The sequence below is a fragment of the Pezoporus wallicus genome, unplaced genomic scaffold (genome assembly GCF_028554395.1).
Source record: "Pezoporus wallicus isolate ANWC-B61680 ecotype Strahan unplaced genomic scaffold, APGP_CSIRO_Pwel_v1 contig_9584, whole genome shotgun sequence".
Lineage (NCBI taxonomy): Eukaryota > Metazoa > Chordata > Aves > Psittaciformes > Psittacidae > Pezoporus > Pezoporus wallicus.
In genome coordinates, this window is record NW_026640928.1 from 608,777 (window position 1) to 634,532 (window position 25,756).

At 52.6% G+C, this 25,756-nt stretch overlaps 2 protein-coding genes across 11 annotated transcripts in view; both read right to left on the reverse strand.

Moving 5' to 3' along the window:
• The window catches only part of ATXN2 (ataxin 2), a 51,231-nt gene extending 50,388 nt beyond the window's left edge, over positions 1-843 (reverse strand). For 4 of the 10 annotated variants that reach the window (XM_057421320.1, XM_057421327.1, XM_057421321.1 and 1 more), the window contains exon 1: positions 542-842. In XM_057421320.1, the coding sequence (XP_057277303.1) occupies positions 542-663 (122 nt within the window). In that variant the 5' untranslated portion in view covers positions 664-842. Of the gene's footprint in view, positions 1-541 lie in introns of all 10 variants that reach the window. The other 6 variants (XM_057421322.1, XM_057421329.1, XM_057421328.1 and 3 more) reach the window with 3 other exon arrangements.
• Positions 844-11,588: 10,745 nt separating this feature from the next.
• BRAP (BRCA1 associated protein) lies at positions 11,589-25,728 on the reverse strand. Its single transcript, XM_057421279.1, has 12 exons — positions 25,635-25,728; positions 25,326-25,484; positions 23,994-24,195; positions 23,032-23,221; positions 21,410-21,523; positions 20,811-20,959; positions 18,574-18,649; positions 17,831-17,969; positions 17,237-17,346; positions 15,678-15,767; positions 13,694-13,797; positions 11,589-12,724 (listed from the first exon to the last, which is right to left on the reverse strand). Exons 1-12 carry the CDS (start codon positions 25,714-25,716, stop codon positions 12,364-12,366), a joined length of 1,776 nt encoding a protein of 591 aa, XP_057277262.1. The 5' UTR covers positions 25,717-25,728; the 3' UTR covers positions 11,589-12,363.
• Between the last annotated feature and the right edge of the window lie 28 nt (positions 25,729-25,756).

The window sequence follows — 25,756 nt, forward strand, 5'->3', positions numbered from 1 at the left end:
CCACCCCCCCTCCATCCCTGCCGCCGCCGCCTCCTCCTCCTCAGCAGGCGGGTCACGTTGGCCCGGGGGAAGCGGCGCCCCCCGCCGCAGGCCCCCGCCAGGCCGCGGGGGGCTTCACCCGCTAAGCCCGGCACGGAAAACGGAGGTCCCGCCGTGGCCTCCCAGCCCGTTCCCGGCAGCCTGAAGGGCAACCGGCCGCGGCCTGGCCTCGCGGCCTCGCCCCGGCGGCACTGCGGAACCGGCGGGCCGCTCGGCGGGCCTGCGTGCGCCCCGCCCGCCGCCATGCCGGCTCCCGCCCCGCCGGGCGGAGCCCCCCGCGCCGGGCCGCGGCCCCCGCCGTGCAGCAGGCCCCGCTCCCGCTCCAATCTCCCCCCCCCCCCCCCCCCCGCCGCCGCCCATGGAGGCCGGTGCGGGAGCGGCGGGGGGGGGGGGTGAGGGGGGCGGCGGGGGAGGGGGGAGCAGCACCCGCGCCGGGCGCTCCGCAGCGGGGCCAAGGCCAGGGCCGGGGCCGGTCCCGCCGCCGCTGTCGCCGCGCACCCACCTGCCCATGTTCTGCCTCCCGCCGCCCGCGGCTGACGGGAGGCCGGGGCCGCCGCCGCCGCCGCCGGGGGGCTTGCGGTTGTTGCCGGCGGCCTGCGGCGCCGCCGCTTGCTTGAGGGACATGACGAGAGGGACGAGAGCCGGGGTGCGCGCCGGGGCTGGGCGAGGGCCGGTCCGCGGGACCTCGCTGCGCTGGCGGGGCCGGGGCGCCGCTGGCTCGGCCGGTTGCTCCCAAACAGTGCGAGCGGGGCGGAGGGAGCGGAGCGCGGCGCGGAAGGATCCGCGGAAAGAGGGGAAGGGGAGGGGGGGAAGCTGGGGAGGGGAGGCCGGAGCGGGCCGGCGGGTGAGGGTCGCGGCGAGGCCGAGGGTGGCAGCGGTCTCCCCCGCCGCCTCTCGGGTACCTCCGCGGTGCGGGCCGGAGGGGGACACGTGAGGCGGCGGCGCGGGACGGCGGCAGCTCCCGCTGCAGCCCCGCCGAGGGGCCGGGCCGGGCCGTGAGGCCTCCGGGGAGCCGCCCCCCCCCCCCTCGCACCCGGCGGTGCTGCGGCCCCCGGGCCTGGCGCTGCCTCCCCTCCCGCCCGAACCGGAGCGCGGCGGGCTGTGAGGGCGAGCCCGACATGGAGACACCGAGCTGAGGGGAAAAATGGCCGAGGCTGCGAGAGGCGCCGTGGAGCGCCCCGGTCCCCCCCGCGGCCGGTAGCCAAGCTGCAGGCCGGCTCCTGCCGGCAGCCACAGAGCCCGACTGCGGCCGCTGAGCGCTTGAAGCCATCGCGCTCGGGGCCGGCTGAGGGAAGGCAAGATGGGGCAGAGGGCTAGCGCATCCCCCTGTACCTGTGGGGTGTTTCCCCCCCTCCTAAATCGCTGCAACCCAAAGGAATTATAAAATTAACACTGAATGTTTGAGCCCTGCTCTCGCATCGCTCCGTGTTGGACCCAGACACCAGAGAATCAGGTTGGAAAAGCCCTGTCAGATCAAGTCCAACCCTTACCTCAGCACTGCCCAGCACTAACCCGTGGCACTGAGGGCCCCGTCTCCACGCTGTGTGAACGCTTACAGGGACGGTGACTGCAGCCCTGACCCGGGCAGCCTGTTCCAATGCCTGAGCACCCTCTGGGGCAGGAATTGTTCCTCAGCTCCATCTAAACCTGCCCTGGTGCAGCTTGAGGCCGTTTCCTCTTGTCCCATCCCTTGTTCCTTGGGAGCAGAGCCCAGCCCCTCCTGGCTCCATCCTCCTGTCAGGCACTTGTAGGCAGCCATCAGGTCCCCCCTGAGCCTTCTCTTCTCCAGACTGAACCCCCCAGGTCCCTCAGCCGTTCCCCATCACACTGCTGCTCCAGGCTTCCTGCAGACATCCAAGCTCCAGCAGCTATCCAGCCCTGCCGCGTCCGCGGTACCCACTTCACGAAGTGGGTTTCACCAGCTCAGTCAATACACAAAAATAAAGCCTGGTCTCTCCTATTAAAAACCCCCACATTTATGTACATACAGGATTAGTAAAAGCAGATGTAACTTGAAAACCAAGAGCTAAATTGATTTATAGCCATGGTTACTCCAAATGCTCAGAGTTTCATCTATTCATAGAAATGCTCTAGAAATCCCACAGGATTCAAACGGAATAAAAAGGAGCGGCATTATTTATACACCTTGTTTGTAAAGCAACAGCTTTCCGTGCGGTCGGGATTGCTGTGGGTGGCAACGCACAATGGTGAAAAGATAACATATTTAACAGCTTGCTTAAATGAGCAGGGTTTGCACCCTACACTTTCGACTCAAACTGTTCTGCTTCACCTCACGGGCCCCAGTTGTGGTTAACACATCCAGAGCCAGAGGACAGCTATAGCCCAAATGGTTAACACATCCAGAGCCAGAGGTGTTAAGGACACTGCCTTTTCCCAATCACTTCAGTGAACTCGCTTTGCTATTCCACAGCTACGGAGCAGAGAGAAGAGGGTATCAAGGACTTCTGCTGTCCGAGGGATTCTGAAGGAGACACTACCGCCTGCAGAGCTGAAGACAACTCACGCTAGCACCGGCATGGATTTTAGCATCATTTACTGTAAAAGCAGAAGTCTGCTTCATTGCAGATGATGGGATAAGTGACATTACCTAAGGGAAGCCAAAAAGACCTTTTATATATATATAAGTGTATATATATATACACACAGGCAATATATACCTAAGAAAAGCCAAAACAACCCCCTTATATACCTATATATACACACAGAGAGACAATATATACCTAAGAAAAGCCAAAACAAACCCTTTATGTACATATATATACACACAGAGACAATATATACCTAAGAAAAGCCAAAACAAACCCTTTATGTACATATATATACACACAGAGTCAATATATACCTAAGAAAAGCCAAAAAAAGACCCTTTTTATACAGACAAACACCAAACGCAGAGGTAGTACACAAACACAAACACACACACACACATATATATATATATAAAATCCACTAGCATAAAAAATAACCAAACTCCTTAGGGTACTGTTCAGAAGGTTTCTATATTACTTTGTTGGTCTGCTAGCCCTCAAGCAGAGGGCCTCCAAGTGCTACCACATCAGAAGTACAGCAGGAAAGGAACTTGAAGAGCCAAAACATGCCTTGAAACTGAGATTTCTTACTCAACAAGCGCACTTCATTGGTGGGGCTTGCATTTTAAACCCAAGTGACCACGAAAAAGCACAAGGAAGACTGATAAAAGACCGAGGGCAACATATCCAGCTCACTTCATGGTTTGTTTTTCTAAAAAGGCCATTACTTCAATGCTTTTTCAGCTCAGAATGTTCACGGTGCACAGCCATTAGTCACTCTTTATGCGGCTAAAGGTTAAGAACTATTAAAGAGCCTGCAGCATTTTGAAGCGGCAGCCACGCTGCAGGGTCCTGCTGGCAAAGACAGAGGAGTGAGTGCCATGGGCAGAGGTGGCTTAAGGCAGGATGTGAACGCAGTAAACTACGTTTTGGGGTGATATTACACGCTTGGAAAGCAGCGGATGAATAAGACTGGTGTTCACGTCTGCAGTAATGACTCAAGCGCAGTTGCCGTTTGACTTGTTTTCTCCTTCAATGTATTCTTTGTTTTGTTAAGCTCTGTTTGGCTCCCATCGCACCCTCCCTGCTCTGTTTGTCCAGCATCTTCGTCAAAAACACATTAAAAGTACATAGAGAAGTGACCAAATGCAAGCAGCTCCGGCAGTGGTGACCAACGGGGAACCTGCAGGTTGGCTTCCAGACAGATTCCTCTGTGCCCACCAGCAGGCACTGCTCCTCACCTTTGTGTTCTGAGCACACTTCTGCAGTGGACTACCCACATTTCCAATGTAATGGGATTACACTGTGGTTAGAGCACGTAATTCCTTTTGCTTCTACCTGTATACACTCTGCTTTGATAGCCCATCGTTCCCAGTATTCCATATTTACTATTTTATGGCTTGGCTTTCTCAATTCCTCACTTTTGTCCTGCTGTTCCCTACCATTATATCTACTAATTTGGTTGCAAATTAGGTGGTGACAAAGAACAGCCAATGCAGTGCTCTAGCTGTAGCACTCAGAGCTATTTCAGGATTCCAAGTGGCCTGCTCCATGGTGAAGAAAGAAAAGCAACAGAATCACATCCTGGTGTGCTCTTTCTGTCCATGTTCCAGGTTAGAGCTGCTCTTTTTCCCCAAGACATCTCTTTGCATTCAGATCTGTGACTCTATGTGCAGGCTCTATTTGCATGGGAAGATGGATGAGCCTGATAATACCATTACTTACCAGGAAGTGCTGCATGATGCAATGTTTCCTTGATCTAACCTGCTGTTAGGTGCGTGCTCTCTTCCTGGAGCTACCCAGCGTGATCCTCAACAGCGTTCAACAAGATAAAGCACGCATGTCCCCACAGAGGGACAACTGACTCAGGCACGCAGCATCTATTTTAACCAAATCAGCTGTTACAGAAGCCCTGAGCATGTGTTTTCCCTTCCCTGAAGGCTTTCGTTGTTCAGCCCCATTATCCTTAACCCTCTTCCCATAGACTAAAGCTCTGTGAACAGTGCTACGGGCACCGGGATCTCCAAACTCTTGGAGGGACATTAGGAAGACAAATGGGGTACTCTAACACACAAGAAACACTTCCCAGGGAGGGATGATATTAGCTCATCAGGAAAGCTGCCTTCAGTTCTAACTGGTGAACACACTACTGGCCAAACCAGGAACAGGTACATACACCACAACAAACCAAACCAAAGCCCAAGCTCCAAACCGACTAGATGGGACAATTGTTGTCTCCCCTTCCCTTCCCACCCTGTGCTCTGTGTGCTGTCTCCTCATTGTGGGCAGCCCCTTGAATTCACAGCTCACTTCCAAACAGGCACCAGTTCCCATCAGATCCAGTTTGTGATCCACAACTTGCGCTTTTAGAGCTATTCCATCCCAGTTCCTCTCAGCCCACCAGCATCCCCCTCCAGCTCAGTTCAGACTGGGCATGGAAGATGGATGTGCCTGCAGAGCCAACTGCTTCCCCTGCAACCAGGAGGAGGCGAAGGGAAATGCCAACATCCACAGAGCTCAGGGGAGAGCTGCAAAAGTGTCAGGGCTTGTTTTACCTATAACCAACCTAGCCACGAACCTTGCTCTCAATCCCCACTGGCCTCAGCCACTAAACAAGGGCATTTCCTTCCTCACACAGCAAAGCTCCAAGGCCGGTACAAGGATGCTGTAGCTCCACAGCAAGTGCTTGGGGACGGAGCTGGAACAGAAGACAGCACCTCTGCCCAGCAAGCTGCCAGGCAATCCAGCCAAGCACTTTATGCTTTTAGATCACACATTTCCAGAGCAGGAAGGGGGGAGCCCGGCCCTCAGCAGCAGCAGCAGCAGCAGCAGCACTGCACAAAGCAGTCGTTATGCCAAGATTTAGCTCTTAAATCCCTCAAGATCTGGTGCTCACAGCGCATAAACAACCTCTGCCTCACGGAGCGGTACCTCCACGCTTCCCAGGCAGCCACACAGACCCACCAATACCCATCCTCTCCCCATCCCTCCGCTGAGGCAGGCATGCCAACAAGGAAGCCAGTTGCCATGGCATCTTTTCCCCCTACAGACAGATGTCCATTAAAAACCAAGTCAGCCTCAGGTCTGCTGCACAGAGCAGCTTTCGGGTATTATTACCAGCCCACAAGGAATTTCCAGCGTGCCCCTTCACCTTGGGTGTTTCAATGCACTCCAGTATTAATCCCTAGGGATTAGAAGGGAACCACAGCAGAATAGGCACAGGTGCGTTCAAAGGACACATTTAGGGTTATGATCTTGGTTTATGCTTTTGGCGCATGATGACCCCATGACCACGCTTGGAAAGGGTTGGATTTGTTAGCTCGGGCTCTCTTCCCCTTGTTCACTAAGGCTCGGTGCTGAAATCAGCAGTTAAGTGGGAAGGGAGACTCAGATCTCTGCCCCTCCTCTGACACGGTACAGCTGGGGCCAGGAGTTTGGCTTTGGGAAGAACCTGCCTGCCCCAGCCAGGAGCACCATTGGAGGCTCCATCCATGGAGGAAGGATTGCCACCCCTCCACAGGGGAACCCCGGCAGCCGCTGGGAGCAGGGCCAAGTGCTTCCAGCAAACACACGCGTGAGAGGAGCAGTGTCTTCTTCCTTGGATACAAGACCACGGTTTCATTGTGGAACAAGAGCCTAATGGATTCCATACTCCCTCTCAACCCATCCTGCCTGCGGTGGGGCTAAGGGCTCCTCAGAGGTGTCCCACGGGAAAAGCAGGGGAGCTTCCTACTACATCGGTGCATCCCCAGCATCTCCACAGGACTGAGCACCAGAGGGAAGGGACGTAGATCTCCTGCATGGGAGCATGGGAGGCATTAGTGCAGCTCAGAGCGCTGCATCCAGGCTGGCTCAGGGTGAGTTCTCCATAGGAGCCTGTGTCTTTCAGGGAGCCAAGTGCCACCGCTTCAGCCACAGGACAACTCATAGCCCCGAAGCAGGCGGGTCTGAGCACATTCCCAGATGCTGATCCCGAGGGAGCGCTCCCTTCCAGGCTCAGAATCGCTTCCCAAGATGAAACATTTGGATTTCTCCTCCTGGATACCAGTAGCACAGCTGCATATATGATCAGAAATATCCAGTCCTCTTAAGTGCTTCTGCAGTTTGACTCCCATGGCTGCAGAGGAAGAGCCGGGGATTCAGCGTGCTGCCTGCATTCCCACCCGGCTGCCCATAGACCTTGGCTGAGCACCACTCTCCATTCCTCCCCATTGATTTCTTGGAAGGAGGAGAAGGTGTTTGGCTCCTTGCAATGAAGCTGCAGGGGGATGTCAGCAAGGGGTGAAGGCCAGGAGCTCCCCAGGGCTGTGCTCACTTCTTGGTGCTCCTTCACTGAACAAGCAGGATCCAGTTGGGATTTCTCCTTCACTCCATTGAAACCAGAGCGCGTTTGAAAGGTGCCAAGGAGAATTGCTTGGGAAAAGTCCTCTTTGCTCCTCATGAACTCCTGCACTTGCAGAGGGAAGCTCTTGGCATGGCTGTGCTTGGAAGAGACCGGCTGCTCCTGCTGCGTCAGCACAGCATCCCCACCTCCTGTGGAGAACTGCAGCTCACCCATCACGCTGGGCTGCATCTCCCACTCAGCTCCTCCAGCCCTCACAGAAGGTTTTCCAGCTGGGACTCCGCACAGACCATGGATCCAGGCCAACAGCACGAGGAGTTTCTCCAGCCTACGTTAATGCTGCTTGGACTGAGCCTACCAGCAGCACAGAGGAATTGTTCTAGGGGATCCAGGCACCTTTTATGTGCTAAACAGATTTGCTGTGGTTGTATTGTAGAGCTCAGACACAGACACCATGAAGCTGGCTTGCAGTCTCATTCATACCTGTAAGGGGAGCCTCCCACCACCCAGAGAGAAAGAGCCCACCAAGGTGGGCTTTATATGGCAATGGGATGCACTTCTGCACCTGAGAGCATCATGCATCAAGTAATATATATCACAAAATCACATAGAGAGACACGAGGCAGGAGGGAGGCAGAGGCAAGTAACGTGTTGAGAACATCATCTTTGCATCCAGCAAACCAAGGTACGTCCTACCCTGACATTGTCCTGGCTGGTACCACCACACAGAACACTGATAACAGCAAGAAAAACAGACAAGTTGCTGTCTACCCTTAGGAAAAGCCTTCCTTACATGTATGAAGGCAGCCTGAATGCCCAGGCAGGGCCAGCCCAGTGGGGTTTGTGTTTTTGGTCGTCTCCACCAGCATTAAGGGGAGCCCCCACACCCCACAGCATAACCACAGAGGCTTCACAGCTTGACTTGAGCGCCCTGGGGAGCACAAGCACTGCAGCCACTGAGGAGCCATTCAGGCAAGGAGGAGCAGGCAGGGCCCTGCACCAGGGGCCAGCACAGCCCCAGGGATCTCAGGTGAGGAACAAGGCGCACACTTAACACAAGCAATACAAGAGCGCATCCTCCCCCTGCCCTCAAGCCCAGGTAACCTCTACAACCACATCATCACATCACCAAGAGACCAAACTCCCAGTGTCGGGGTGAGCTCAGACACCTCTGCTCATTGCACAGCCCCACCAGTGAGCAGCAAAGCTTCCCCCTGCTTCCCAGTATCAGGAAAAGCCCACAGCTACCCCAGAGCGTGCTCCAGCTCCAGCAAAGCAGCAACCCCTCAGGTGCAGCAGCTTTATAGGAGCTGTTGGCCCTGAAGAAGCATCAATAGGGACTGATTTCCTGGCGGGGAAGGAAGCGCAGCTCCCTCTGGGGTGTCTGATGGGTTTAACCAGCTTGGGGTGGAAGGAGTTTGGTTCCCTGCGAGGAGGTGGAAGGAAACCATGCGAGTGCCTTGGGGTTTTTGTTGTCTCTCTCGATGAACCAATTGCTTCCAGGTCAAGAAGGGGCAAAGCTATAAATGCTGCTTGCTGCTATAAATAGTGTTTGCTCAGGGGTGGTGCAGAGCAGGAAGCTTTAGGTGTGGGGTTTAACTGGGCCTTGGAATGAAAGCAAACATCCCCAATTGCTTCCTGCTCCAAGCAAGCCTGTCACTGCTCTGCTGCTGCCCCTGGGAGGATGAAGTGAACCGGTGCTCGGAGCCTTAGGACACGTATCCAAGAGTCCAGGCTGGGAATGGATGCACAAACATCCCCCCTGTGCTGCAGAGCTCCCCTCCAAACAGCGCAGACTGTCCTGCTGGATGGGGCTGCCTTTAAAATGCCATTATTAGATCAAAGTGCCCGTTTATGTAAAAGGAGAAGGGGGGGAAGCCTTGGAGAACCTGATGGGATTTTCTCAGAGCTCAAACGAGAACAGACAAGTCAGTTGGTGCAGATCAAGGCAGGAATTTTCCACTGGGCCTTAGGGAATTGGGCTCTGGTCAAAAGGCAAACGGAGCAGAGAAAGGGTGGTGGGACAGCAGCGTGGTCCTTGGAGGGACCATGGCACAGGGAACACAGCGTGGCCATGTGGTGCTCTAGCTGCTCGGATGGATGGATGGATACCCATGGATGTTTGCTTGTGGGGTGACCGTGTCCATCCGCTCTGCTACAGGCACTGTGCAAGACTCTTCTAGGGCACAAAGCAGAGAGACACCACCTCACCCAGCACCTCAAAGAGCAGAACCAGTGTCATAGAGGGGATTAGTTGATGTTAAGGGCCAAGTTCTCCCCAAAGGGCAAATTAGCCCACCAAAACATTAGTGAGTCCCAGAACTGTGTGAAGCAGAGCAACATCAACCAGGTGTCTAACCCCAAACTGTGCTACCAGGCTGCATGGGGACAGTTCTGCTGGGCTGGCCCAGAAAGGGCTCCTGGAACCCATCAACAGAGGGTTTGGGGCTGCATTTCCAAGCAGGCGATCCCTTTGTCCACCCGACCCCATGTAACCACCTCTCCCCTCCCCTTGCAGGGAGCAGCTGCTGGAGTGAATCATTCCAGCATCCTCAAAGCTCGGGGGCCTCTGCCAAGCTTCGTGTGACTTCTGGCCGTCGCTCTGCTCCATCTGGGTTTGTCCATGGCTGGTTCGAATCCCAGAGCCTTCCCTGTGGTCCCTCTGGAGCAGGTGGGCGCTCCCGCCGCAGCGCTGCTGCTTCACAGCCTCCTGGGCCGCTGCCTCCGGTGGTGTTTGTCACCGTCCTGCCCACGTGTGTGCGATCACGAGTCATTGCTGTCCTGCTCCCTCGCTGCCAGCCTCCGAATCAGGGACCCTTCGCACAGAGGGAATAGCAGGAACGTGAAGTGAAGGATCCAGGCCCTTTGGGGGAGAGCAGGTGCCCCTCTTCTTGCTGCTGGAGCATCTCCTCTCCATTACTGCCACGTAGCCCATGCAGCAAGTGCCAAGGCAGGCTGTGTCCCAGAGCTCTCTGATGCTGCTCCAGCACCCAACGCACTCAAAGCCCGTTGCTGTTCATCGGGGGGAGGAATGTGCACTGCTTTCCTGATTTAACCAAAATAAAGTCAGGCTATTTTAAGGGTTTTAATCATAGCAGGAGCTTGGCCAATCTCAGCCGTCCAGTGCTCTGCTGCAACCTTCTGCCGCGGTGCTACTGAGTCATCAGCCACAGAGCTGACCTGCAGCTCCGTGTCAAAACCTGACCGCTTTTTCCAGGCACTTGGGTGTCCAGATGATGGCTTTGGAAGTGTCACGGATCAGCCTTTAGCATGACTTTTCCCTTCACCACGAGCAGGCTCAGGCCACGTCAGCGCTGCTGCCGCTGGTCCCACCACAAGGGACATCTCAACCTGCCCCAGCAGCACTGGATGAGCACACTGGCGGTCGTCTTGGCTCCCTGGAGAAGCTCAAGGACTGATTTAGTTCAACACCAAAGCTCTCAGCAACCCTGGGCTCTCCTGCATGAGCTGCCCACGTCTCAGGAGGTAATTCATTGCCTGCCTCATCTGCTTACAGCAGCTCAGCTGAACCAAACTCCCCCCAACTCAACCGTGACAAAGAGCTTTGCCTTCCAGTTCTAAAGCAGAGAACTTAGTCTGAAGTTGCATGTTCTGCTCTCCCCGCTGCAGGCTCCTCCCTCTGCTTCCAGCCGAACGCAGACAGCAGTCCTGTGATGCTGGTTTAATCTTCAGTCACAGCTTGTGGAACTCCAGGGTTCAGCATCTCGGTGTCCTACCCAAGGCAAGCTTTTAGCCAAAGGCTCTTAAGATGGTATAAAAAGAGATCTTAAAGGAAACAGTTTCTATAGGGGTGCAAGCTGTGGTGTGCATCTCTAGGTCCTGGGAGTCATTTACAGCAGGCAGAGGCCCTGTTGTACAAGCCACATACCAGAGAATAGTACATTCCCATTACAAAGTCAGAAAAGACCAAAGATGAATGGGGCAGATCTCCAAACCCAAGCAGGGGATACTGCGAGTGCACTGACCAGTGCCCTGTACTCTAGTGAGGAAGCTGCACACTCCCGGTCCATAAAGGCAGGAAGTGGATTACAGCGACCTTCCGAGTTGTTCTATTTATTGCACCTCCTTTCTGTTGGCCAAACCCAATGGCCTCTAGTAATAAGGGACCAGCTGGTTCAGTTCCCTGCTCCAGTTCGGAGCTGGGAAGGCAGAGCTGCTGTTAAGGACTAAGACCATGGCTGCTCCTGCAGTGTGAGCAATGAAGAAGGATGGTGCTGCAGTCTGCAAGGACAGACACAGGACGCCCCTGGCCCCTTCCCAGAGGATTTACCAGGGATATAGCCTAAGTGAAAAGCAACAATAAGAGAAAAACAACCCAGGTTTGCCCTTAGAATCCCCTTAGAGATGCACATCCCTTTGGGGCAAACACCACGGGTGTTTTGGTGGCCCAGCTTTGGGCCAATGCCATGTTTCAGAGCAGGATGGGCAGCGCTCTGGGATCACAGGAACTGGATCCGGACCCCGGCACATCAGCCCTGTGGTAGCAACTCCTTCAAGGTCTGTGTACAGACAACAAGGGAAGAGGTTCTAAACTGGTGCGTTACTCCTCTTCCTCACCTCATGTTGGGAGAGCAGCACTGGAGCTTGTGAACACACACCCTGCTCCAGGAGGATGGGAATGCCGGGGCAGCTGACAATACATCTTCACAAAGGATTTATTCAGTCTGTCAAAGTACCTGTAAAATAACCACATTAACCAGCACCCAGGATACAAACCTGACGCTTTCTGCCCCAAAGGCAGCGAGCACTGGCCTTTCAAAGGCCATCTTTGAAATGAAGAGAGTAGAAAAGTCCCTTAAAGCATTTAATACCCAGGCTGGAAGCCCTTAGGACTTGTTCAGTTTCTTACACCACTAAGAAGGTTTAGTTTTCCATACCTCACTCCTTTTTATTTCCAGACTACAGCTCTACCCCTGCACGAGCAGTTCTGCAGCATCAGGACTGCACATACTCAAAGGAGATAGATATCATCTCAAATTGACACTGTTTATTAAATAGAAATCACTTCTTAACTAAGAATCCTTTTAATCCAGGAGAGCTGGAGAAGCCTCACACACTGGGCCTAGCCTAGACCGCAGCATCCCCATGGGGAATGTGGTACTGCGCAGGTAACACCTCCCCCCCAGAGCAGCCCACTCTCCAAGTGGAAAGTCAAATGCATGATTTCTGAAAAGGTAGGAAGGCAAAATGGGCACTAGGATCTGCCTAAAAACAGCTAAATAGTGCAGTGAAATGCTTTTAAATACCACAGACACCTCCACTGACCGGCAGCCGGTTTTACGAGCAGCTCTGAAGACAATTTTCTAGCTGAGCTTTAGTGAGCTGGGCATTCCCAGCCAGAGTGCCAAGGGGTGAGAGCCTGGCCTACACCAGCATGGCCAGTTTCCATACGGGAGCAGAGCATTCCAGTGTTCATTTGCCCCTCTTGCCACGGCCTCTCCTGGAGGAGGGTTTGCCTGTGCCCGCTGTGGAGGAGCTGGCAGAAGATGCCACGGCGATGTTGATCTGTCCTTCCTGAATCTCCTGCCGGGTCTCAGCTGGGAGGTGGTTGATTTGCTGCTGTGTCTCCAGGTAGAACATGACATCCCGCAGCTGCTCCTGGATCTCGGAGATCTGCAGGTCCTTCTGTTCGCAGGTTTCCTTCAACACCCTCTCCTCCTCCTTCAGTTTGTTCTGAAGCAAGGCTTGATTTGCTCGCAAGCACTTGTTCAGCTCCTGCTCCTCCTTCAGCTCGTTGGAAAGTTTGGCCACTTTGTTATTCAGCTGAGAACACCTTACAAAGAGCAGCACAAGTCAGGAAAGCAGCACAGCACACAGAGATCAAACACTAGCACATCTTTTTGATTTCCAGTGCCTCAGGACAGCCCCAGCACCACCACCACCACCTGGAATTTATTTTCCTGGCAAAAAAAAAATCATAGAATCCTGGACTGGTTTGGGTTGAAGGGACCTTAAAGCTCATCGAGCTCCAACCCCTGCCATGACAGGGACACCTTCCACTAGAGCAGCTTGCTCCAAGCCCCTGTGTCCAACCTGGCCTTGAACACTGCCAGGGATGGGGCAGCCACAGCCTCTCTGGGCAATGAGATGCTCCCACAAGGGTATCAATAGCCTTGTGTTTCAGACAGTGCTTCCCTGCTCCTAACAACTCATTGCTTTTTTGCCCTGAAAGTTTGCTGGCATCATATATGGACTCCTTTCCACTGGGGAGGAAAGGAGCCCCAGCTCACCAGCCTGGACACCCTGCTCCAGCTGGGATAGCTGGACAGGCAACAGCACTAAGGGCCCGGTGGGTGATGGGGAGTGGAGCACCCAGTCCCATCTATGGAGCTGGCACACAGCTTGACATCCTTCATCGAGGCAATTCCTAAGAGCCACATTTTCCCCTGTGCTGGGTGAGCTGCCTCTGCTGAGCTGCCTTTCTTCTCCCTGGATAAACCCACCAATTGCCAAGCAGCCTGGCTTCTCCTTCGGAGCAGGCAAGGGGAGGGATTACTGAATGCTAAATATGCAGACCATGTAAAAGGAGCCAAGAGCCCAAACGCTGTGCGCCACTCGACAGGCACTTTCAGTTTGTGAACACCTACAGAAATGAGAGCTCGGTTTAAAATAAGCTGCGTTCTCAGTCTACCAGTTTAAATAGCCCAAAACTGCCCAGGAATAGCAGGAGTTTTTTCTTGCTGGATGTCAGTGTGCAGAGTTTTAATGGCTGCATGGAACTAAACCTGGCAGCGGTACCCACTTCCTTTCGACAGACTGCTTTTCTTTGAGCAAGTCATTGAGCCTCTGTTCCAGACTGTCACACTTCTCAATGGTCTCTTTAAATTTGGTCTTCATGTTGTTAATCTGTAAAAACAAACACAGAGGCATTTCAAACAGATCAAAGTCCTCAGCACTTCCATTGGGACGCTCAACTTTCCGAAGCCCTGTCTCGACTTTGACCAATTATTATATGCAGAGAAGCAAAAGCTTCGAGCCAGGAGAAGGCTTCATTTTAACACAGACCCTCCCCGTTACACTTTGCAGCACCCCAACAAGGAACCACGTTGCCGTGGGAGCTGCTCACACAGAGCAACAACTCGGGCTCTAAATCCGTGCCAGGCACCCCATTCAAAACCAAAGCTCCATTGGGTCCGTAGCTTCTCCCTGGCTGCCATTCCCATTCATTTCGCCATTCCCTCAGACGGTTTTGTATCCTCAGCAAACTGAAATTCCCATCTGCAGGCTTTGTCACGCTGGACTTTTGCTCAGGTTAAACCAAACCTCAAAGAAGCATGGCCAAAGTCTGAAAATGAACATGCTACCTTGCTCCGCACTGACTCAGCAGCTCGCTGTCATAAGGCAGTGACCTACTGACACCAATATCTTACTCATGCAAAACACAAACAGAAACACGCGTCCATTGGCTTCCTCTTCCCCTTTACTTCACAACTCGAGGCTGTTACTGCTGAAGAAAACCAAGCTTATTCTCTCTGCACTGCAAAACCTCTGATGTAGGACTGACAGGATATTTATGGACAGAAACACTTGTTTCCCTTATATTAAGGTCAAAAGCTTGTGGTGGAGGCAGGAATTTAAAGGGAAAATGCTTTTTTGGAGGAGCAATCCGGACAAATGTCAGTGTCAGCACACATGGTGCCTTCACTGATGCCATAGTCGATGCAGAGCAGGTTTTATCCCTTCCAGCCCTAATCCCTGGATGTTTATGCAGCTGATGGTTGATTTGGGGAAGTAGCCTGAGCACTGATAATGGAATACACTGCATGGTGGCACTGATCCAGCCAAGACTTACACAGAGCAAGTGCCATGAATAAAACTGTAAGGATCCTTAAACATGAAATCACATTTGGGCATATCTGATAGTCCTTTCACTTTGAAGTCGCTTTGTGGATCATGTTTCCTCACCATGTGCAAGATTATTTTTCCTGCATCTTTTCCTTTTGTGGGGCCCTCCATAAGATTTCTGGACTGCTCTTTAGGCCAAGGTCAATGACCACTACTTCAGCTTCACAGTTTCCACATTTATAATGCCACTATCAGCAGATACTAAATGGTTAATTAGAACTCATGTAGAAAGGTGAGTTAAGGACTCAACCCTAAACCCTGACTCACTTTAAAACCTACTTGAAAGGATCTACGTAGAGTGAGCAGCATTAAAATATCCTCACTGGACTTTTGCTGATGGCATTTTGAAGCAGTCCTGCTTACAGGATGCTTTGTAGGAGGAGACTGAACTTTTCCCAAAGGGTGCTGAGGAGAGATAGGGGATCAAAACCAAAGGGCAAATCAATATGCATCTGGAGCAGAAAGACAGCTCCCACTTTCTGCAGCCCAGCAAATTAAAGTCATACTGTCTATGCTACACTAACCTTCCCTGGAGACACACGTCAGCGTGAGACGGATGGCATCGGCAAGCAGGGATCCTGCAGCACCACAGACTTGTTTTCACCACTGCTGCAGTCTCCCCAGCAGCCCATTTAAATCAACCTTCAATCGAGGTGGCAATCTACCTACTTCTGCACCACTGAGCAGCAAATTGCTAGATCTGAGCATCGAGATAAGGGATAGAGCTCAGAGCCAATTTTCTCAGCTGGCAGTGAAACAGGCTGTGCGAGGCCACATCACGCAGCACTGGAGCTGTAGGAGACTGAGCAGCTCCATCTCCCATTGAGCACAACAGTGGCCAGGGGTCTGTTCTGGCAGTTTCACACATGCCCAGAGCTCACCTCCTCGGCTGTGTCCTTTTCTATCCGGACAATCTTGTTTTCCCAATAGATCCGTTGTGATTCCAACTGGCTCGTCAGCAAATAGGAGTACTACAAACACAGAAGATGCACACACAAGAGTCAGCTTTCCCTATGCTGATTGAGAAGCCCAAAGGGCTCCAAGATACAAATCAACTTAATCAAAGCCTTCAGAGCACAGCAACAAGGATCAAGTTCCACCCAACCATACCCAGTATCATGTCAAGAACTTGTTGAAGACCTTCTGTTGTAGTAACAATAAATCCCTATCGGTTTTACACTCTGCAGGAAAATGAAGCATCAACCACTCTGTCATGAGAGTCTGAGATCCCAAAAGCTGAGCTCCCCATTCACAGCCCAAAACCCAAGGCAGAGGGTGCATGTATCTGGCTTCGCTAAGAATAACTCTGGGAAAACACCCTCAGCTGTGTGTAACAAATCACAGCTATTCTTCTCCAACATGTACAGCCCATTCCAATGGTATTTTGGCATCTGAACAAGGATATGCCTTACATCCCTTCTTTTCCCTTCTGGCTCTTCAAATGAGTTATGAGAAGGGTGGAAAAAGTCATCATTTCTTATCATCAGGCTAATATGCACCAGATCAAGCATTCACCATAGAATTAAACACTTGCAAAAAGCCTTGCACACTCAGTAATATCTGGGTGCTAAAATACACTGCCAAATTCATTCTCTCTAGGAACATTTACATCTTATCAGCTAGATAGAGAGGTCTCCCACACTTTAAGCATCAACCTCTCAGGAATGGAAAGGGTTACAATTACCTGGTTCAGCATCGAAGTGTTACTCAAAAAATTCCTGGTAAGGCAACTTAAGTATTTATTCGAGCAATAGGCTTATGAAGTCTGGTCTCTGTGGGCAGCTGAAATCATGCTGCAGTATTACCTGCTCAGTGGAGCAGTAATTTGGAGTTTCTGTCCTTTACCCTTCTGGTAAGGGAGGAGAAGCTGGTCAACAGGTACAAAATCCACCCCCAAAATCAGTATCTGCTCAAGAGAAGGGAGCAGAACAGGGCTGGAATCAGTGGAGCCTGTCAGCTTCCTTTGATAGCCAAGGAAAGCACACAGCTAGGAATTCTTCCATTCTTCTTCATTTTACAAGCTAAACTACTCAATCTGACAGCTCTGCACACATCCTGGCTCTTAAACCAAGTCACAGACGCACTGGGAAGGTTCTGTTGGGTGAGTCTGGACATATGGACCCATTTCAACCTCCAGTGCCCCGAGTGCAGCAGCGTACCCAGCTCATCTTCAATCTAGTGGGCAACACAGGACGAAGCTGCAGCCAGCTTCCCCCGAGCTGCATTGGCTCTGCAGAGCCAACAAGAGCTTGGGCTTTTTTTCAAAGGAGAAAAAAAAAGAGGCAGTAAAAACATCCTGCTTGTGCCTGAAGATGATTGCCTCCACGCAGGGAGCAGGGCTGCTGCATAGGCTGATGTAATTGAACTGTAGTCGTATCTGGATTTGAAACGCTTCCACCCAGCAGCACAATGCAGAGTCCAACAAGGCAAAAATATTTACCTCTAATTGTAAGGCATCAATTTTCTCTTCCTGACACATATCTCCCTCACACTCATACTGAACTATCTTCCCATCAGTTTTACTTGCAACCAGGCGATGGACGTAGTTATCTGAAGAAACAAAATCCAACCACAGGGAGTTTTAGCTTAAGAACACCCAGGTTGACCCCAGTTATGCAGCACAATTAACCATGCAGACTGCTGCAGCAGCACATTAGCAAGGCAGGAAGCCAACATCAGATGTATTTGTTATTTAGCAGACTTCGCAGAGACACCTTACAGGATATTTATTACAACAGCCCGTTCCCATTCCTCAGGGCAAATTGATGGAAAGGGATTAAGAAATACATTCCACAGAGGCTCCAGGACCACCCCTGATCATTAGAGAATCCCATTCTCCCCCTTCCATCTGCTGCAGACCCATGAAAACTGCTATTAGAGAGGAGATGGATGTTCCCAAAAGACCAGGTATTAGTACAGATGCAAACTCCTTACTCTCCAAGCAAGCTCTGCCTCAAGTACTCCTCCTAAGGAGTCCCAAAAGCTGCTTTATAAACAAGGTCATCCTCCAAGGGGGGGAGGACAGAGCACTTACCTCCAGCATAGTCCCAGACCCTGTGGTTGGTCAGCTGCATTGCATAGGTGTGCTGGGTCTCCTCAAAGTGCTTGTAAGCGTGTCTGCTCACGTACCGGCCGCAGCCGATGTGCCCACAGATTAAACAGATCCAAAGGTTCTGCCAACAGAGGAAGAGAGCTCTGTATATACAGTGCTGTCAAGTGGTGGTGTCAGTGCTTTGAGGAAGCGTGGTCAGGCACTGATGGCCTCCTCATGCTGGGTGCATCCAGTCTCTTCCTTAGAAAGCAAAGTATTTGCTTCCCCCCAGCCTCCTTCAAAGCCTCGCTCAGCTGGAAGGTTAAGGAGGAGGAGGTACCTGCTCATTCGAGGCAATTATGAGGCTGCAGGCTCTGGACACGTTGATGTAACATCACAAGATGCATGGAAGAATGGCTTTGGCTAATGAATGAGGTGCCTCAGCGGGACCACAAAAGCAAGCTCTGAAGAGCACAGACTAGAAGGGACCCACAAGTTCAGTGTTAGCTTAGCGGCCTGCTATCAAACTCACCACACCCGCTCTGATCAGCTCACATGCTAACACCTTCTAAGAAAGATTTGTCAGAACAGGAAACCTGGGAGCTGAGATTCCTTCCAGTACTGATTCCAACTCAAAAGGAAAGCAGATGCACCACTAACAGGTAAAATCAACCCCAAGAGCAACTAGAGCAGCTGTGCAGTCAGATTTAGTCTAGATCTCGCTCACCATCCACCCACCTACTTACTTCTTGAACTCCACACTCAAAACACTTGTTCTCTTCCACTGGCTCGGGTGTTTGGCAGTATCTGCAGACAGGACACCTAGAGGGCAATAAGCATCATGATGAGACACAAGCAGCTCCATTTTAATATTACAGTAATTAAAAAGAGAGCCAGCAAGCCAGAAGTCAATGCCTTGTGCAAGTGGGATGCTCCCTGTATGTGTGCATCTCTTAGTTCACGTTTACCCCACTCACACTGTCCTCCATTCCAAACAAGGCTGTTCTTAAGCCACTGAGTGACAGAAGAACAAAGAGCAGTTCTTCCAAAGCCATTTCACAGTCTCAGCTTGATCTGGGTTTGCTGCAGTCCAACTGTAGAGAACATCTGCAACCAAGAGCACCAGTGGGGCTGCCAGCAACATCAGCCTCTGCCAGTAAGCAAAAGAGCCACGACCGAGCTCAAGAAACACATCCCTGCCATCCACAGACACTGCAAGAAGCACTTGTATAGATGTGTTACACATCTCTAAACATTGCTCCTCCAGGCTGCTGCCAACTGATATCTTCAGTTCTCCACCACCTGCAGGGTTTCACACAGCAGGTACATGTTGTTGTGGAAGGAGGCTGTAACTACACACTGCTGAGGACAGCCGAGTACCAAAGGGAGGTACTGCCTCTCTGCAAACATACCTTGGTACTCAAAACAACCCTAAGGAGGTGAGGAGACACTTCAATTTCAACCCCAATGGAACCCATCTCAGGCCTTCCAGGCAGAGCATCCCATAACTGTACCCCAAAAGGATCAGTAGGAGGGACTCTGCTCTGATTTCTTTTGAAACAATACCAAAATGCTGAAAGAAAGACAGGAGACCCACAACCAGCTTCTGTCCAGACCCTAAGCCCTAGAAGTTCAGCCAGGGAACAGGGTAACTGAGGCTGAGCATTCTCTTGCCAGGACTGTTCTTATGCATTTTTCATTAGCTGCTGGATAAGCCACAGAAATATCCAAGGGAGGAGACAACTGGATTGCAGTCAGCTCCCCATACAACTTCAGGCACTTCCAGCCTCCGTGGCGCCAAAGCAAAGTGGACAGGGATTTTATCATCCTTCTAGACCGGGAGTGTAAGCTCTGCTTAAACTGTACATTAGATATTTAAGTGCTGTTTTGGACCCTGCTCCTACACTGGCTGAGCTCCACTGCTTCAAATTGAAACTGATTTTGGAACAAAGCAGCCCATACACTTGCATAGCTACGAATGGCATTAACCTACCTGAGGTTCTGTTACTTTGGCTTATAAATGATATAGAGAGGGGTAAACGTTTTCCTCACACTTGATCAGAGGGAATCAGGTACTAGTGATAGAGAAGAACAGAGCGAAGCTCAGCAGCAGCCTGCTACAGGATCTACAACTGCCTGATGTGCAGTAGAACGACGGTGTCCAGAGGATGCAAAACATGCACCACTGTGAGCAGCACCCAGGTACCAGTCAGGGCTCTGCAGTCAGACACATGGAAATCCCCATCTACAGGGACAGGGAGGAAGGTAAGAGGAGGAACAGGACAGAGTTGGCAGACCAAAAAGCAGAGCTGCTGTAAGGCCAGATGCAGATCTGAGCCCCAGCCCTGCCTAGTGCACTGGGGTGTCTCCCTGAGCCCTCTCCCATCACTCAGTCCATACCCACCTCGAATCATACAGCCTGGCTAGAGCAGCTCCCTCCCTGATTTACTCAGTGATTTTGACATTTTCTCCTTTCTCCTCACTCTCCTGTCCTGTCCCCCTGCCTGCCTTCTCTTACCCCACTCCTCTTCATCCCCATCCAGTATCTAAGACAGGAGGACAGCAGGGCTCCCCAAAGGACTCCTAAGCTGCAGCCAGATGTGCAACACACCCTACAGCACACCCTCAGCTACACCAAGGAAACAAGTGACTGAACAGACACCCAAGGCTGAGCGAAGCATTCTGGCTGTGCATCCCATGCTGTTTACCCCTGTGTTTTTATCCTATGGTATTTTAAAACAATCAGCATTGCTCTACAACTCCCTCCCTGCCTCAGCAGCGAGGCCCATGGGAAACATTGTTCAATTACTTTTGGCAGGAAGATTTCTCTCTGGGAGTCCCTTAATGGGAAAAAAGCAGAGCATTAGAACTTGCAGTAATTCCTGCCCCCACACTCTGATAAGCAGAACCAGTCTTGTCAGCACACATCCACCACGCTCAAAACAAGGAGCTTTAGATGTGGAACTAAAGCAAAGGCTCTTACGTGGTGTCCTCCCACCGCTGCAGACACTGGCTGTGGAAGCTGTGGTTACACAGCGTGGTGAGGACCCCGTTCACAGACTCATCCATCCTCTCCAGGCACACTGTGCACTTGGGGAGCTCTGTCAGGTCCATCACGGGCAGGCTGGCCCCCTTCAAAAGAAGACAGGGAGACAAATTGCTCAGCACCTTCCAACCACCGTAAGCGAAGCACCCACATAAGGAAACATCAAACTTCTCTCCCATTACCGCTGGCACCAACGTACAAAACCACTAAAAGTATCCCATGAGTCTACACAGTGGTTACAACTGCCAGGATCCTCTTCACATCACGGGCTCGGTACAGCTGCAGCACCTGCAGCCAGGCCCATTCCGTGTTCTGGATTCACTGGATCTACCCCCAAGGCAGGTTTAGGTTAAAGACACTGCAGCAATGAGGCATGAAGCCACAAAGTCACCAAACAAGCTCTCCCAAGTCACACTGGGATGGGATAAAGGGCTTGGGCTGACGTAGTGAAGCAACTCTTGCAACACTCTGCCCAGTCCAAATGATCCTCTTAACACTCTCTGCAGTGCAGGGAAACCAAGCCCAACCAAACTTACATCTTCTGATTTGAAGACTTCAGCCCTTTCCACATACACCAGCTGGCAAACATCCTCCTCTATTGAGTTGAACTGCCGGCCATTGCATGCCATGTAAAAGCTGTCTGCATCAGCCTGTGCACAAAGCAAAGGAAGCCAGTTAGAAAGAGAAAGCTCACAGCTGATACAACTGAGGAAGAGCAGTCTGCTGTAGCCTCTCCTCTCCCTGCCACCAAGCCCTGTAACACCAGAGGAGGGATTTCATAGCCAGCTCCTGCCAGCAGGCATTGCATTTTGGCATTGGGCTTAGCGTTACCACTTGAAGACAAGCAGTGAAGTTCACAGCAGTGACAGCTACTCTGGTACTTGAACATTCAGCAGGGATAACGGGTTTCCCTTCAGCATCTGTTTTGCCCTTTGTCAGCAATTTCAGCACATTTGCAAAGCAAATTTGGTCTCTGAAAGTTTCAGAGGGCCATGCTGCAGGACACTCATGTCAGGGGAAGGAACAATTCAAGTGTGGGCACGAATCCATGTCACTGGTCACAGTGGAGGCATGCTCTGGATGTACTGAAGTATGCTGGGAGCCTGAGAGTCACTTGCAAGCAGGCAGAACCAACATAAAACCTGAAAACGGATGCGTTTGACACACAGAAACCTCCCCAAACCCTTTCTCTCACAAACCATTGCATCAGATTGAGGTGAGTGAGCTGAGTGAACCTTCCTCTGTTCCTGGACACTCCAACCAGGAGCATAAAGGTCCCTAAGATTTCCTTTGCTACCTACAGAGACACCTTTTAGGGGTCCCTGGGGAACAGGGCTTCAGGGAATGTCCTAGGAAACAGGAATTGCAGGGTGAACCAAGTACAAGCATATGGATTTGTGCAAGACTCTTTAGCCCAGGGTCATTAGATGCAGCAATACACAAAATGCACCTTGGTAATTACTGCTCAGAGCACAGACCACAAACAAGCATTGCATCCGCACAACACCGCAAGGACCTCACACAAAACTGACAGCTGGGGAGAACCCCTCCAGGAACCCAAAATGAGTCATTTTCAAGTGGGAGAAGAGAAGCTACAAGTGAGAGGGTCCACAGAGGAACAGGCAGGGGGCAAAATACTTATAGCTACATAGAAGATCTGCAAGCAGCAAACTGTTGTGTGCTTATCCATTCATCCCCTGGGCTCAGTTGTGGGGTGAGTGCCCTTTTCACACTGTGCTGGCAGTGGCTGTGAGACCAGACAGCTCCTTGGAAAAGCAGAACAAGTCCTTCCCAAACTGCAAGCAAAGCCCAGCTGGCTGGGTCCTGTCTGCTCAGCACAGCGCAATCATGGAATGGTTTGGGTTGGAAGGGACCTTAAAGCTCCTCCAGCTCCAACCCCTGCCACGGGCAGGGACCCCTTCCACTAGAGCAGCTTGCTCCAAGCCCCTGTGTCCAACCTGGCCTTGAGCACTGCCAGGGATGGGGCAGCCACAGCTTCTCTGGGCACCCTGTGCCAGCGCCTCAGCACCCTCACAGGGAAGAGCTTCTGCCTGAGAGCTCATCTCAGTCTCCCCTCTGGCAGGTTAAAGCCAGGGAGCCCTCCTAAAGAGCAACCATGTACAACAGTCCCTACAGCAAAGGGACTTCCAGCTCTTACCTGCGAGCTGAACTTTATCAGCACCATGTACTGGTTTGGAGTGGAATCCCGGATGATTTTCATGTGCTCGATCACTTCGTAGAAGGAGGCCACAAACTTCATGAGGTCGTGGCTGGTCATGGTAGCAGGGACGGTGAGGATGCAGAGCATGGCGCTGCGCCGCACGTCCTCCTTCAGGGAGGTCATCTTGCTGAGGAGACAACAGGGACACAGCCTCAGCTCCCTCCAGAGAGGGCAAAGGCACGGCTGGACACATTCCCAACAACTGACCCTGATAACTCTGTTCTCAACCTTGTCCTTCTTTGTATATATAAAGAGAGAGAAGCAAGGGAGTGGTGAGAGTCTGGTGTGCCCACACGGACCTGTGACTCCTTCCCAGATTAAACTGGGCAACTCCAAATGCCCATGGTTTTGTCAGGAATAAGTTGACATCTGTTTTCCTATAAAAACCATTGAATTTGGGAAGCCACAAAGGCTCAGAACTATTCCTAGAACATGTGAGCAACATTTGCTACCAGTTTAAATGCTCATTTTAATGTCTCAGGAAGACCTGACATGGCACTTCTCATGTGATTATATGGGAATGGCAGGGAATAATCATCTCTGAAACGCAGGAGGAAGCCTCCTGCCCCTGACAGCTCCTCAGGCCTGCTGCCACCACCTCAGAGCCCACAATTTACTCATGGGATCCCTTCAGAAGCTGTTTCCAAACATCATTTTATAGGAACCTGCACTCATCTTGCACCCTTACACCTGGAGCAGCATCACCCACAGCTGGTGGATGGGGCCAGCCTCCAGCTCTAACATCATCAGAGCCTTTCTGCCCTCCTGCTTTGAGTCACCTTCCTGTTTGTCCCAGCTCAGGAGCCACAGCCCCAGGGTGAGCAACCTGCCCTTCCGGGTGCTGGCATTACTCAGGAGCAGCATTCCCATTGGAGCTGCAATTATCCAAGCATCCTTACTTTGTTTTGTACAGGTGCATGATGCCATGGACAATTTCAACCGAGGGGTTCCCGCTGAAGAAGGAGATCTGGTCTGGGAGCTGTTTTGAAGGCGAGTCAGGAGCAGCCTCATGCTCTTTGCTTTGCTCGTCAGGTTTATTGTTGTCCTCAGCAGATGCAGCCTCTGGAGCTTTTCTTCCTTCCACAGCAGCTTTGGTTTCATCTTATACAAATCAAAGGTTTCCACATTACTAATGGCACAACAGAAGCATCTCCTGCTCCCCAAGCACAGCCTGCATGTGCACAACAGCTCGGAGAAGGCAAATTCCAACACTGGAAAGCAGCAGAACGACACACAGCTCCTGTCTGCTGTCCCACAGGGAACTCCAGAGCTGCCACACAGCTGGCACAAGCCCCTGGCAGGACCCAGTGCTGTGGATCAAGCACAGCGAGTTTTGTGCCAGTCAAACCCCAACAGGCACCCATGTCAACAAAGGACAAGCAAGACAGGTTTGCTGAGCAAGGGCTTGGAGAAAGCAGCTCCTCCAACAGCAGCCTGGACATTTGGCTTGGAGCTTCCAGCTTGAAATTTCCTCTCTGTCAGGGAATTTAAACATCTGCAGCACTGAATGCACTCACTGCTAGGGAGCAGCAATGCTGACAAGCAAAACGCTGACCAGCCTGTGGCACAGCCCAAAATAAACTCATAGAATCCCAGCCTGGTTTGTGTTGGAAGGGACCTTAAAGCTCACCCAGCTCCAACCCCTGCCACGGGCAGGGACCCCTTCCACTGGAGCAGCTTGCTCCAAGCCCCTGTGTCCAACCTGGCCTTGAACACTGCCAGGGATGGGGCAGCCACAGCTTCTCTGGGCACCCTGTGCCAGCACCTCAGCATCCTCACAGGGAAGAGCTTCTGCCTGAGAGCTCACCTCAATCTCCCCTCTGGCAGGTTAAAGCCATTCCCCTTGGCCTGTCCCTACATCCCTTGTCCCAAGCCCCTCTCCAGCTTTCCTGCAGCCCCTTTAGGCACTGGAGCTGCTCTCAGGTCTCCCCTTCAGGAGCCTTCTCTTCTCCAGGCTGCCCCAGCCCAGCTCTCTCAGCCTGGCTCCCACACCAGAGGTGCTCCATTAAGAAATAAACCTTTATGGAGCAAGGAACACTTGCCAGGAATACCCACCCCCCTCTCTGCACATCCCCCAACCTCTCTCCTTGTTTCCCAAACCACAGGAGCGCCTCCGGACCTGCACCCCCACACCGACAGGCACCTGTCACCCGCGGGGCCATGGCCCCTTCCCCCCCCACCCCCCGGAGCGGGGCAGCACAAACCGAACCTCGCCCCCCGGGGGCCGGTACCTGAGCGCGGCTGGATGGTCTCGATGATCACATCGGTCATCTCCCTGCGGCCGAGGTGCTGGTGCAGGATGGCCGCCCGCTCCCCGGGGCCTTTCCCCTCCAGACAAGCCGGGACAGCAGCCGGGGCCGCGCCGGTGCCCTCCGCCGCCATGTCCGGAGCTGCGCAGGAAACAACGGCCGTTGGCACACTGCGGCGGGGCCGGGACCGGGAGCGGGACCGACCCCTCGACCCCCTCCCCGGGCGCCTGCGGGCCTCAGCGCCGCTTCCTCCTCCCCGGGCCGCGGTGGGGGGGCACCGGAGCCACTCACCAGCCGCGCTGTAGGCGAAGGCCGCGGGCAGCGCCGAGTGCTCGGCCAGCTCCAGCCGGATCACCACCAGCGACACGCTCATGGGCCCGGGCTCCGGGGGCCTCCGCCGCTTCCGCGCCTCT